Consider the following 13612-nt stretch of genomic DNA (forward strand, 5'->3'; position numbering starts at 1 on the left):
GCCTGCTCTCCCAGGTGAGACACTCAGCCCTAAACACACAAGGCTTCTATTGGCCACTCTCAGGTGGGAACCCTAACAAGCCTGTTACCAGGCTGCGAGAACCAAAACCTGGAGTGGCCGTGGGTGGAGCCCTCCCTCTCCTCTCACCCACAACCCCCAGGTCCCAAACCGGCTTTTCAAAAAGCCGAGACTCAAGCCTGCTACACTGCAGACTTTCCCCTGGGGGTTTAGAACACATAAGACAGGAATCTGGGACAAATGTACCTGCCACAGACCACTTTACCAGTGATCCTATCACAATAAATATATATATATATATATATATATATAATGTCACACATAGAGTATACATACACCCAAAACATACTTACACTCACACATCATGCATACACGTTCCCCCGTCATTTTTACCAATTAATATTTGCATTAAACAAATAGGAAAATATGGAATAGTAATAGAGTTTATATACAAAAAAAAACAAAACGCCAGAGCTGTTAGAATTTCATATTACTATATTCCCTCCAGGGACTTTCCCGATGCAGCTGCACAGCACCAACCTTGCCAATTGGACCACACTGACACCAGCAATGTCTGTGTAGATATAGCTTTATTGTATATAATCATGGTGGCACCAAACAGCCCCCCCTCCCTTTCCCTCTATGTCTCACACATCCCAAACACCCTCCCCCCTTCGTCCCTGGGACTTCAATGTCACACACATTCATCACACATACACACACATACAAATACATCACACACACACCTACCCGGCCAACAATAACAAGAGACTGACCTGGCATGATTCAGCAGTTAGCCTCTCAGTGTCGTGTCGTGCTGCTTTCCCACACCGCACCGCGCCAAACAGCTCCTCGATCCCTCCCTTGTATGCACTGTGGGAGTTGTCACTGGAGAGACAGCCAGTACGCCACGCGGGAGCGCCGGAGGAGGCGGAGCTCACAGGCTCACAGCAGGGTTGTGGATAGATCCTTCCGTAGATGTACCTACGGAAGGGGATCTATACAAAACCCTCATAGCAGTCAGGACAGCCGAGTGCGCACCAGAGCAGCGGGCGCCCGGCAAATAGAAATTGCAGCAGCGGCCGGGCCGCACCAGAGCATTCTCTGCTCTGTGTGGCCACCCTGGTTATGGCTTCTGAAAAAAAATTGGTAGGTCAGTGGGGGGGGTTTCTGGGTACTCAGAAACCCCCCCTGCGTGCGCGAGTGACATTGTTCCACCCAGACTGCAGAAAGTAGCTACAATATTTCCTTAGTATAATTGTTTACATAATTTTTTCCATTAAACAAAAACTAAGAGTTTGCTTTCAGCCCTTCTTACTATAGACTAGAGGTATTCAACATGTGGCCGTCCTGCTGCTATGGAACCACACATCCCAGCAGGCCCTGGCACACTTTTGCTATAACTGTGGCCGGACATATTGGAGGGCTGCAGGTTAAATACCCCTGCTGTAGATTATGTTGTAACTTCACTGCCTGATTATTTTATAACTCTGGAGGGCAGTTTTCATCTTTTTATGGGCTTTTACAGTCCATGTTCCTCCCAGTCATTGGGTATGAAATGCCCTGGCCTACAATTCTTGTTTTTATGAACTTTAGGATCTACGCTGGTCCATACAAGAGTGAAGCCTTCTAAACTGTTATGGACAGGAAGTTGTATTATGTGGTAGAACCTCTTCACATTTCTTTTTAGCTTACAATGCAATTTATAAAGGGTTTAATTTTTCTCTTTTTAAGCAGTGATCCTTCCATGTCTATGTGATTCTTATTGTTAGTTTGTGCAGTACTTGAATATAGATTTACTGAAAGAATTGGGAAACCCTATAAGTGCTAATACATTATTTCTTGAAGAGGGTTCCACAAGAGTCGGCATGATCAGTGTTCAAGGAGAAATGTTATTATTGCACATAAGAAGTGCACAACCTTTTCTAGCACCACAATGTTAGGAACTGAGGTATTAACTGTGATATGAGATGTTCTTGACTAGTAGTGGCCTAGGGGCCATAGAACAAGATGTGGCCTTTGGGCCGTGCAGCAGCCTTGAGGGCTGGAGAGTTCTTGGCTAGTAGTGGCCTAGGGGCCGTAGAACAAGATGCCAGCTTTGGGCCGTGCAGCAGCCTTGAAGGCTGGGGATATCTTGGCTAGCAGTGACCCAGGGGCCGTAGAACAAGATGTGGCCTTTGGCCGTGCAGCAGCCTTGAGGGCTGGTGAGTTCTTGGCTAGCAGTGGCCTAGGGGCTGTAGAACAAGATGCGGCCTTTGGGTCGTGCAGTAGCCTTGAAAGGTTGGTAAGCCTTGGCTAGTAGTCACTGAATTGTGGCCTCTGTTGCTGGGTTGACACAAACGGTGGTATGCTGGATTGCGTACTTTGGACGTTGGATTGCGACCTGTGCTGCCGGGTTGACACGAGTGATGGTAAGCTGGATTGTGGATTGTGCACTTTGGACACTAGATTGCGGCCTGTGCTGCCGGGTTGACACAAGCGGTGGAACGCTGGATTGTGCACTTTGGATGCTGGAGTGTGTCCTATGCTGCTGTGTTGACACAAGCAGCTGAACGCTGGAGTGTGGCCCGTGCCGCCTGGATGACACAAACGGCAGGAATATCAAAGCTGACAGTAGGACTGGGTACTCGACTGGGAAACAGGAGACAATGCCAGAACCGGAAACACGTGAAACGCTATCACCAGCATCGGAGCAGCGTTCACACCAGAAGGAAATAGCTGCAGGAACCAATCCAGAACAGAGCAGGGATGATGGACAGTTGATAGGTGGAGTTCAGCGAACGGTCCCCCGGCGTTCGCATGAGTGGCTTGTGACACACATTGGCTGATGACGCTTATGGAAGGGGACACAATAAAACGTTACTTGAAAAATGTGTCTGCTAGGAACTAGAGCCGTGTGCTGGAACACACTTGGTAGCAATCTCAAGTTACAATTATTGAGACTAAGAGCTCCACAAAGACAGATGCATGGAAGCTAATTTAATTTTCCCCCCAGGCTTCCTGTCACAGGCATTTCTTTGTCCCTTCCCGCCCCAATGAGTAATTTCCACTACTCTCCTCTGTCTTGGTAGGACTCCACCAGAATCAGGAACGTTGTCAGACTGTCATGTGCTCTCCTACCTGTTCTTTCAGATTTTATCTGTTGACTGCTGCTGTCTTGATAAATCCATGAAATATGGAAAGCCTCCCTTCCACTAATGAGCCTTACCTTAAATTTAGCTTCACATTCAATTAATAACTCTTAAAGCACCCCAGCATTAAATAAATAGGCCTATGACCCCATCTTAAATTAATAAACCATACTGTAACCATGCTAATAAATTTATTTAAATAGTACTTCTTATAAAATAAAAATCCTTACCATCAGCCCACTAATAAATGAATAGGTCTTACCCTCAACGCACCATTCATTGAATATTTATTATTAGTTAATGTTGTGGGGTTTATTTTTGTGTGTCTGCCTCAGGAAAAATAGGACTAAAGAGGTATCATGAGTTCAGAGAGCAAATATATACAAAATAAAAAAGGGTGCATTATATATGTAGTGTAGAGTACATGTATATAATTTCTCTGATTGTATACTGTTTCGGTTTAATAAGTAGCGGTAGCTAAATTGCCCATTCAGATGTAATTGTTTAGTTAGCAATGTGAATATATATATATATATATCTTATACAAACATACATCATTTAAAAGTCCTTATTGGAGATAATAGAATTGATGTACATTTTTGCTTTTAATCTCTCTCTAAACTCTGGAAAGTGATGAATTGGAGAGCGATAAACTACCAACCATTCAGCTCCTAACTGTCATGTAACAGGCTGTGGTTGAAAAATTATAGTTCGGAGCTGATATGTTGGAAGTTTATTACTCTCCAATGTATCACTTTCCAGAGCTTAGTACATCTGCCCTTCAGTCTACTGTTCATTAGCCTTTTAATAATCTTAATGCATTGCAGATCCAAATACAATATTAAATTTACGTAATTTAGCCTGACTTTGAGCTGTCTCCAGTAATGCTCTTGCATTTTTCCCTTAGATAATTTTTACAATGGAGAGTTTTATGGCAAACTTTATAGCTTTCTGCTAAACGTCAGCATTATAACACATTTTAGTAGCCCCTAACATTTACAAGGAATGGTATTTTTGTTGAATTACTTTGTTAAACCAAGGAATCTGCTGAAAAGAAATGACACAATCTATATCACATTATAGATGCTAATGACCACACTTCTCCAAGTACACTGTGCTGCTGGTTTAGGTTCCTGAAAGCTGCAACGCAACAATAGATAGATAATCACGAGTTACTTTGGTCTGGAAAAAAAACTTACACTAACGTTCCTATTTTTCTCCTTGTTATTTGCATAGTCTTGGGATGCTTTTTTCCGTAATGCTAATGCTGAGACCTCTCCCGGTGATGCACATCAACTACCCAACATAGCCGAGAGACAAAGCAAAGTATCGCTGATTCGCAGCCAAGGTCTTGCTATGGCGCCAGCTAAAGCTGAGAAGCTGGTTGAGGACCACCTGGCAGTGCAGTCGTTAATCAGAGCATACCAGGTATGTTCTAAAATTATATACAAGTCTATAGATTCAAATGAACAGGTCAAACTTGTTGTGCCACAGCATGTGGTTTTACAGGTTGAGTCTCCCATATCCAAAATGCTTGGGACCAGGGGTATTTTGGATATCGGAATATTCCGTATTTTGGAATAATTGCATACCATATTGAAATGTCTTAGGTATAGGGCCCAAATCTAAACACGGGATGCATTTATGATTCATATACACCTTATACACACAGCCTGGAGGTAATTTTATACAATATTTTCAATAATTTTGTGCCTCAAACAAAGTTTATGTACATACATGAAATTCATTTATGTGTCATATACACCTTATACACACAGCCTATAGGTCATCTTATACTTTAGTCTTAATAATTTAGTGCCTTAAACAAAGTTGTATGCATTGAACCATCAAAAATCAAAGTTATCACTATCTCAGTCATGCTAAAAATATTCCGTATTTCGGAATATTCCGTATTTCGGAATATTTGGTTATGGGAGACTCAACCTGTAATTGTGTTTTGATTGCTAGATCCATTTCCGACAAATCCAAATGCGATCAAAGCTGTTTCTATGCACGATGCAACCAGCATCTATTAGATTTACATTTTTGCTTTTTTATTTGTTTTTTTTAGAATTACTGCCCTAAATATTGCTTACTTAATTTGTGTATAAGCAAGCTCAACAGGAGCTGCCACACAGATTTAGGAACACTAGACTGAAAATACAAACTGCCCTCTATAGAATAGGTACTGAAACATTCAGAAATATATGTTCGTGTTCCTATACCATGACAGCCCTTCAGATTGTTGACATTATTTTTCATCTGCTTTGCTGTCCATTATCTGCTATTTTCTGCAAAAGCAGTATTCGAGGCTGTCTACTACATCCTTCAATAGAATTGTTGAAAGGATATATATATATAAATAATATATAATCTCTTGTTTTTTAAGTGGGCTTTTAAAATACATTGTATTCCAAGAGACTCCACAGTGGTACATAATAATATTAAATGTTAACAAGTTTATCACCTTCCTTTTTCATTGAATAATTCTGAATACAGTAGGTAGTTGTACAAAATTACTTTTCACGTTGTAATACTTTCTGCTCCATAGGCCTACATATTACTACCATGCGCTAGTTACAGTTTTCGTCCAACTAAAAACTGTCTAACATACTGTATAGCTTACGTCATGTGGTTGCTAGGATAGTTGTCTTTTTACCATCTGTCTGGGAAGGGGGTTTTCCACTAACCTTGAACACTACAAGAACCTTAGACCTATGAATATATCAGCATTTTGTAGCTTACTATTAAGCCCATTTAACATGGATTTAAAATTGTTTTATATTTTATTACTACCATTAATTTGGTCAGAAATATCAGAAAATTAGGAAAAATGGTATGCAAAAGTATTTTAGATTTCTCCTGATGTTATCCTGGCAGGCATATTATTCTATAAAGTATAGGTGTTAAGCTGGGTACACACCTATAAAATTGTTGAGCTGTTCTCTCTATGCCTGACCCATTTATGAGATCTCTTAAGAGAGTGTGCAGTAGAGGTTCCCAAACGCGGTCCTCAAGGCACCTCAACAGTTCAGGTTTTAGCCAGGGGCGTATGTCTAATGGGTGCAGGGCACACCCTGCACCCATATTATGTAAAACTTACCGCTCTCCGAGGTCCTGTGTTGGGTGTGTCTGCGCTGCTCAAAACGCAGTGAAATGGCCGCTGCTCCACTTTTCCAGCGTTTTGCAAATGCACAGTGAGGAAATCGCGGGCGCATCATTACCTTTGCGATCTGCGCATGCGCAGTAGACTCTGGGCACACACTCTAGTGCCCAGAGTCTACTGATGCTGCGGTGGCCGGCCAGAGAGGAGGGGGCCTCGGACAGGGAATGCACACGGGTCTCCTCCTCTCTTAAGATGCCCTGGTGAAGAGATAACCATGGTGGAGCACAGGTGGTTAAATCAAATTGACTGAGGTACTAATTAATTCACCTGTGGTCAAGCATGGCTATCATTAAATCCTTGACTGTTGGTGTACCTTGAGGACAGAGTTTGGGAACCTATGGTGTACACACTGTACACCAGGGCTTGTCAAACTTGTGGCCATCCATATCCCAGCATGCCCTGCCACAGTTTTAGCATGCCCTAATATCAAAACTGTGGCAGTGCATGCTGGGATGTGTAGTTCCACTGCAGCTGGATGGCCACGAGATTGACACCACTGCTGTACACACTTTCGATCATGTCTTCTCTGAAAAAAACTGGTTGCATCGAAAGATAAGGTCTTACATATGTGCAGTTTTATTTTCATCCAATTCAACGGTACAATATAGGACAAAGTGTAGTGTGTATGCACTTTTGACTATTCTGTCCCATACTTCTGCCCATACTCCTCCCGCAGCAGCGCTGCCATTGTGTCTTTTCAGCAGATCTTTTAGACAGATGGGGCAGAAGATCGCAAGTTGGATTGTATAACTGTATACAAGCTTATCGGCACTGTAATCGGGACTTTCGAATGTAAGTGAAATTTAAAAGTAAAATCGCATTGAAAGTGATTGTGCAGGTGTGTACCCAGTTTTAGTAATATGTTGCAAAGAGCAATGAAGTGTTGTGATAGTTTTTATCAGTCTAGTGCAGTGAAGGGAACAGGTCGCCTTAGGGTTGCATTCAACCAAGCCATCCATTACTTGCAGCCCCCCAGCTGCTTCTGTGCTATTTTGACATATTTGTTTGTTATAGCTTGAAATGCTTTATTAAAAGGCCTGCTGATATGTTATTACAGATAGGTGTCTCTTTCATTGATAACATTTATTCAATTACTTTACTGAGATGAAGAGTAATGGTGCAGACACACGGTCAGATTTTGTAGGATGTTATTAACGATATCGTTAATGTCATCCATTTTTTGGCCCCTTCCAACCCCCAAACGATGGTCGATAAGCGGACACGGATATCGCCCGTGCATGCAGGCCAACCTGATCGATATCGTCTAGTTTAGCCTGGTTACTATAGGGAGGGTCGTTATAGTCGTTTGGGGGTTGGTGCATGTGCTGGATGTTCGATATCGAATATCCAGCACATGCAGGATGATCAGACAATGATATCTTGATCTGTCTGATCGCTCCGTGTGTACGGAGCTCAAAAGTAATTGTGGGCCAAGTTACAGGTGTGTCGTCCTACATCTATCCTCAATACACCGCACAGCGCGAAGTGCCTGGTGTGAGTGAGCCGCCAGGTCCTGTGCTACTCTCATAGGGTTGGGCATCCTTTTTTTTTTTTTTCCCTGAAAATGCGTCTTAAGTCACAATGTGATGGGACTAGGACGCACCAGGAGACTGTGCTGATTGACTTGATATGTGACACTTGTATATCTGTGTGCGACTGAGTATATATATTTATATATATATATATATGAAGCACAACAGAGCTTGGAATTAAAAATGCTGCTATATTGTTGCACTTCATATACAGATTCAGAGACAGTCACACACAGGTATACAAGTGTCACATATCATATTGGTCAGCACAGTCTGCTGGTGGGTCCTAGTCACATCACATTGCAACTTAGACACATTGTCAGCAAAAAGATGCATAGGACCTGGTGCGCCTGGAGGGGCTTATCTGTATCAAGTTGATTTGTCTGCCTATTACTGGACTAGTGTAGTGAGAGTAATGTCGGCTAATATCTTCTTATGTTTGCTATGAGTTACAGCACAATTATTCTATTTCTATTCTATTACATTAAATCTATAGATTTTAAGTACATGTTTTGGGGCTCATTTTTAAAATAATTATGTTTTACAGTATATTCAAAACTTCCTAGCCTTTTTTTAGTAGTGACTCAATGAAGTAGCGGAGTCTGTTTTTTGTGACCCAAGCAGATGTAAAATAAATGTTATTTTATTTGTTTGCAAAATAATAAAGTAACAAACTATAGTAAATAGTTGATAAAACTAATAGTGAACCATATAACACTGTTGTTAAAATATAAATAACCAGTAAATTGTATGCTATTTAAGCAAATATAACCAATGACACCTTGACCCTGTTATAAAATCTGTGTGGGATCCTCCTAACCTGCCTCACCCCACCTTTACCCAGATATATTACAGCTTCATGCAAAGGGTGGATTCAATCCTTGGCAATGAAAGTTATAGTACATAAATACTACACATTATAGTATGTTATAGAGGTAGAAGAGCTGCACTATACAGTAAGTCTTGATCCCGGCGTGGTCGGGATAAAGGTAAGTATACTAACCCTCACCCTAACCCACCTTTATCACAGCCTAACCCTAACCCTCCCCCTAGTGCCTAACCCACACCCTTAACCCTAAATCTAACCCTCGCTCTAAACCTAATACCATTGAGATTCTGGTGCCGGGATTCTGTCTGTTGTCGGGATTCTCTCGCCGGCATCCTGACTGCTGGGATGGTAACTACATCCCCTACAGACACATGGAATTAATTTCCACACAAACTCAGAACACAGAGTCTAACATTGTACGTTGATTGTACAATGTATTCTTTTCCTTTTGGGCTTATATGTTAATATTTATTGAAGATGATTATTTAAAATGCCCCAGAAATCTTACATCCAATATACATTATAGGTGACGAGATTTATGTGCTCCATGGATCACCAAAATAGACATTGGATATTACTCATGACATGCTTAGTTACACAGACTAAAAGCCGTTTCCCTGGAAACGTAATTATGACATTGGTAAAATGTATATTGAACTATGGAAGGAATGTTTTAATCATCATAAATAAAGTTCTAGAACACAGTGGCTTGAGCCAGAAGTCTTGTCCTTACTTGCAGACCAAAGGGCACCATGATGCAAGTTTGGACCCATTAGGAATTAATGAAGTCTTTTTTGATGATTCCATGGATGAAGACGCAGTGGGACACACAAACATTGGTGAGCAATTATTTTGACATCTTATGTGATTTTCTTCTTGTGGTTTTTCTTTTTCTTTGGCTTACAACTTCAAATTGGACAGATCCGTGGACATCATGTGGCTCAGCTGGACCCTCTCGGAATCTTGGATGCAGATTTGGACTCTTTTGTTCCATCTGATCTTATCACCACTATTGATAAACTGGGTGAGAACTCAAGGCCCTAAATTGCCTTCACCTGTTGGAAGTAGTGGTCATTTGCTGGCTTTATGTGCTGTCATTGTGCCTTATTATATTTGTATTTTCTTTGCATTTATTTGTGCTTTGCGTAGATTAATGTATATGGCTAATATTTTAGATTGCACACACTTGCTATGCTTTTGAGTGATTATCACTTTTATTGATTGTCAATGTCTACAGATGTGGCCATAGATATCTCAGATAACCAACATGTAAGTCCACTTGCTATGTTCGTTTATGAACCTTCGCCAAGTGCCTCATATCTATAAACGAGATACAGATTATGGGGCTGTCCAGGTCATGCTTTTGTAACTGCATTTGCGTTTTTACCATAGTCGCGTCTGCGGCTTTATGCTAATGCTTCTATAAGCCCATAAATTCACATGGGCTGGGGCGCCCACTTTGCGCAGCTGCAGTCGCAACCACTAGAAGAACCATCGGGACTTGCACCACCCCCATGATAGATGCAGAATGTCCATTTAGGTATGGCCTCCAATGTACACGATTAAGAGTCTGAAACCACACCTGTGACATGCCTGTGATACTCCCATAACATACCCATCAGACGGAATATCTTTGTGCATCTGTTTAGCCACCTCCTAGTCACCACCCAGGAATAACCAAATACATTCCAGAGATATGGGGAGATGTACTAAGCCTTGGAAAGTGATAAAGTGGAGAGAGATAAAGTACCAACCATGGCAGTTAGGAGCTGATTGGCTGGTACCTTATCTCCATTCACTTTATCTCCATCCAAGGCTTAGTAAATAGACCCCTTAGTCCCTATATCTATAAATGAGATGAATCTGGCTCAGAATAAACTGAATCATTTGAACTGTAGCTGCATCTGTAGGTCATATAGTAATTCTAGATTAATTGTGTTGTCTGTCTGTTGTTCGATGTGTTCTAGTGGCTGCTTGCATTAGTTTATATATGATATAACTAGAAACGTATGGTTTGTGGGAACACTAATATTCCTTTTAAATCTGTAAGGGATGATAATCGGTCTGCAGACCATCTTCTTTCCACATAAGAGAACCACCCTATATTTCCATGTTGGTCTTTGGGTAACGTGAACTAGTTTTATGTGCCTAGTCTCACTATCTTGAGAATCTCAAGTTTCTGAATTCTGGAAAAATTAGCTATATGTGACTGTTCAGAGAAAAGCCGGAAACACGGGAGCCCTGGTTGTCCCCATCGATATAGCAAGATTAAATGAATTGTAGAGAAAGAATAAAAGACATATTTAATTCGAAGAGAAAGCAGTAAAGGTGCTATTTTACTGAAATAAGGTAATTACCGTTAAAGTTCTTAAGTGAGCACATGCCTAGTGTTGTACAGTGAATTCTGCTATATGGGGCGATTCAATTCAGTGCAATGTTGAATAGACCTGGGAAGGAGTTCCCGGAGCTATTCAATTGACTGCAGTATTAAGTCCATCTAGAACCACTTAAGTCAGAGAATGCCAGTTACCGCACCTTAAGCCATGTGTTTAGTCGCGGTTACTGGCATTCTCTGATTAAAGTGCCGACCACGAGGCTGTTTAGCGCCATGCTAAGCCGGAATAAAGCATTGCGGCTGTCACTTATTTCGAATTCTGCTCGCACCTCAGGACTTAACAGCACGGTCAGTTGAATAGCTCCGCGAACTCCAGGAAAGAATAACAGGCATATTTAATTTTAACAGAAAGCAGTAAAGGTGCTACCGTTCTCCAATGAGCGCATGCCTAGTGTTGTACAGTGTATTCTGCTTACTAAAGAAAATATAGGGAGCGATTCAATCCAACGCGAGGTTGAATAGCCCCGGGAAGGAGTTTCCGGAGCTATTCAATTGACCGTACTGTTGAGTTGGAGTTCTGCTCGCACCTCAGGACTTAAGTGCCAGCTGCGATGCTGTTTTCCAGCTTAGCGCAGCGCTAATAGCCTCGCGGCTGGCACTTTAGTTGGAGAATGCCAGTTACTGCGACTAAACACCCGGCTTAAGGCGTGGTATCCGGCATTCTCCAACTTAAATCGTTCTAGTTGGCCTTAAAAGCGTGGTCAATTGAATAGCGCCGGGAACTCCTTCCCAGGGCTATTCAACATCATGCTGAATTGAATCACTCTCATAGTGTGTATTGCGACATTTCACTGTATCACAGCTTAAAAGGACAACACTATTGAGTAACACTATAAGGTAGAGCTAGTTAGTGGCATTATAGGAGGTTATTTTATTGTTGTGTGATTTCGGTCCCCTTGGCATGGGTGTGTCTGGCTTTGTTGTGCATGTTTCTCTTTCGTTTTTCCAATATCTTACTTGCCTTCAAAATGTTTCCAGGGTAACTTTGAAAAGATATAAATGACAAATTACAATTTTGCCAAGTTACTCTTTTATGTAAATAGCCATATCATATACATAACCACTAATTACTCCTGTCTACAGATATATAGGTTTTCTATGATTGGTTATGCAGTATCTGTACATGGTTGGAAAGTGCCATTTTTATTAAAATTAGAAGCCAAATATCCTTATCTATAGACATTTACCTAGAACATTCTGTGTGCCTACAATGAATTGTTAGGTACCCTCGTTTGTATCTAAATGGTTAACTAGCATCTCCTATTTTTTATTTTTGTGTGTGTGTGTTGCTTTCCCCCATTTTGTGTGTATTTTACACTTTACTTATCTTTTGAAATTCTGTGAGCTATAATAGCCCTGGGGGTAACAGTACCTAATGTCCTTCATTTCATGAGTGGACATTGTTAGGATTACCTTAGTGGTTCGGTGTGTTGGTGCTTTGCCAAGCAGCTCAATGTTCCTAAGTGTTTTTTGTGGGTATTCCTGGGTATTTAGAATGATTCTTCCATAGCCTGCCTTCTATTATTTCTCAGGGCTATGAACTGTCTCATTCTCAGAAGTCTGTATGACTGATTGATGACTGTGTTTTTGAGTGTAAGGTATTGCATCTGTCATAAAGAGGTGGAAGATCCGCAGCAGCTGAATGGCATCGCACATAATAAAACCCTGGATTAATGAACTCCAGCTGTTTACAATGCTCCAAGGAGCTTTGTTGTTTTTCACTTTCCCCACTTTAAATTAATTTATTTATTTATTTGTTTTTTATAAATGAGTTGACCTATAGTTTTTGCTGCTTAGATTAGTCATTGTACATATCTAGACCTTAATTTGATTATTTTCAAGTGAACAAACAAATTTCAATACATTTTAGCTTTTAAGTGAACTTAATTTAATGTGACACATTTACCTTTATCTTTAGTAATGTGTTTTTTTTTTTTTTTTTAACGTATCCACTTTGCACGGCTAGCCTTGTAAGTCCTATTGCAACACAAAGATTAATTATTGATGAAAATACACAGCCAAAACACAAGTTACCATTTAATGGTTTGTGTCTTATCGGGGTCATTCAAATATTTCCATAATATCTACATTGCTTCCAAAATACATCAGAGTTTGTTGAGTCATCTGTGCAGAATGTTACTTTACATTTTCTGGTAATTGAATACATGCCGTGTCATCTCTGCTTATTATCTTCATTATTTTAAATACAGAAGCTGTGAGCTAAGTCGTCTAAGTATTGATCGCTTTGTGCTGGGTTTTAAGAGGACAGTAATTCATAGTGTATTTAAACTGCCAAACTCAGTCAGCTTCCATTAGACGTTGACCTTACATGTTTCCTTCTTTCCTCCCTCCTCGTCCTTGATTTATAAAGCTGGAAACCTGTGCTTGTACTTTTGAAATTTCTTTCTGCCACTTGCACATATATAGTCTTTGCGTTGAAGCAGATATTAATATTTAAGCCATGTTTAGAGCAAAGATATGCAACATCACCCAGCTAAATCTATCTAGTCCAACTGAAACCAAGAGGCTGTCATTATTGTT

General features: G+C 40.8%; 1 protein-coding gene across 2 annotated transcripts in view; it reads left to right on the top strand.

Moving 5' to 3' along the window:
* The window catches only part of OGDHL (oxoglutarate dehydrogenase L), a 129032-nt gene that overhangs the window by 44668 nt on the left and 70752 nt on the right, over positions 1 to 13612 (top strand). Inside the window, exons 3-4 of one of the 2 annotated variants that reach the window (XM_088463109.1) lie at positions 4386 to 4577; positions 9416 to 9515. In XM_088463109.1, the coding sequence (XP_088319235.1) occupies positions 4386 to 4577; positions 9416 to 9515 (292 nt within the window). Of the gene's footprint in view, positions 1 to 4385; positions 4578 to 9415; positions 9516 to 9597; positions 9701 to 13612 lie in introns of both variants that reach the window. The other variant, XM_088463108.1, reaches the window with a different exon arrangement.

The sequence above is a fragment of the Taudactylus pleione genome, unplaced genomic scaffold (assembly GCF_031769625.1).
Source record: "Taudactylus pleione unplaced genomic scaffold, aTauple2 ptg001314l, whole genome shotgun sequence".
Lineage (NCBI taxonomy): Eukaryota > Metazoa > Chordata > Amphibia > Anura > Myobatrachidae > Taudactylus > Taudactylus pleione.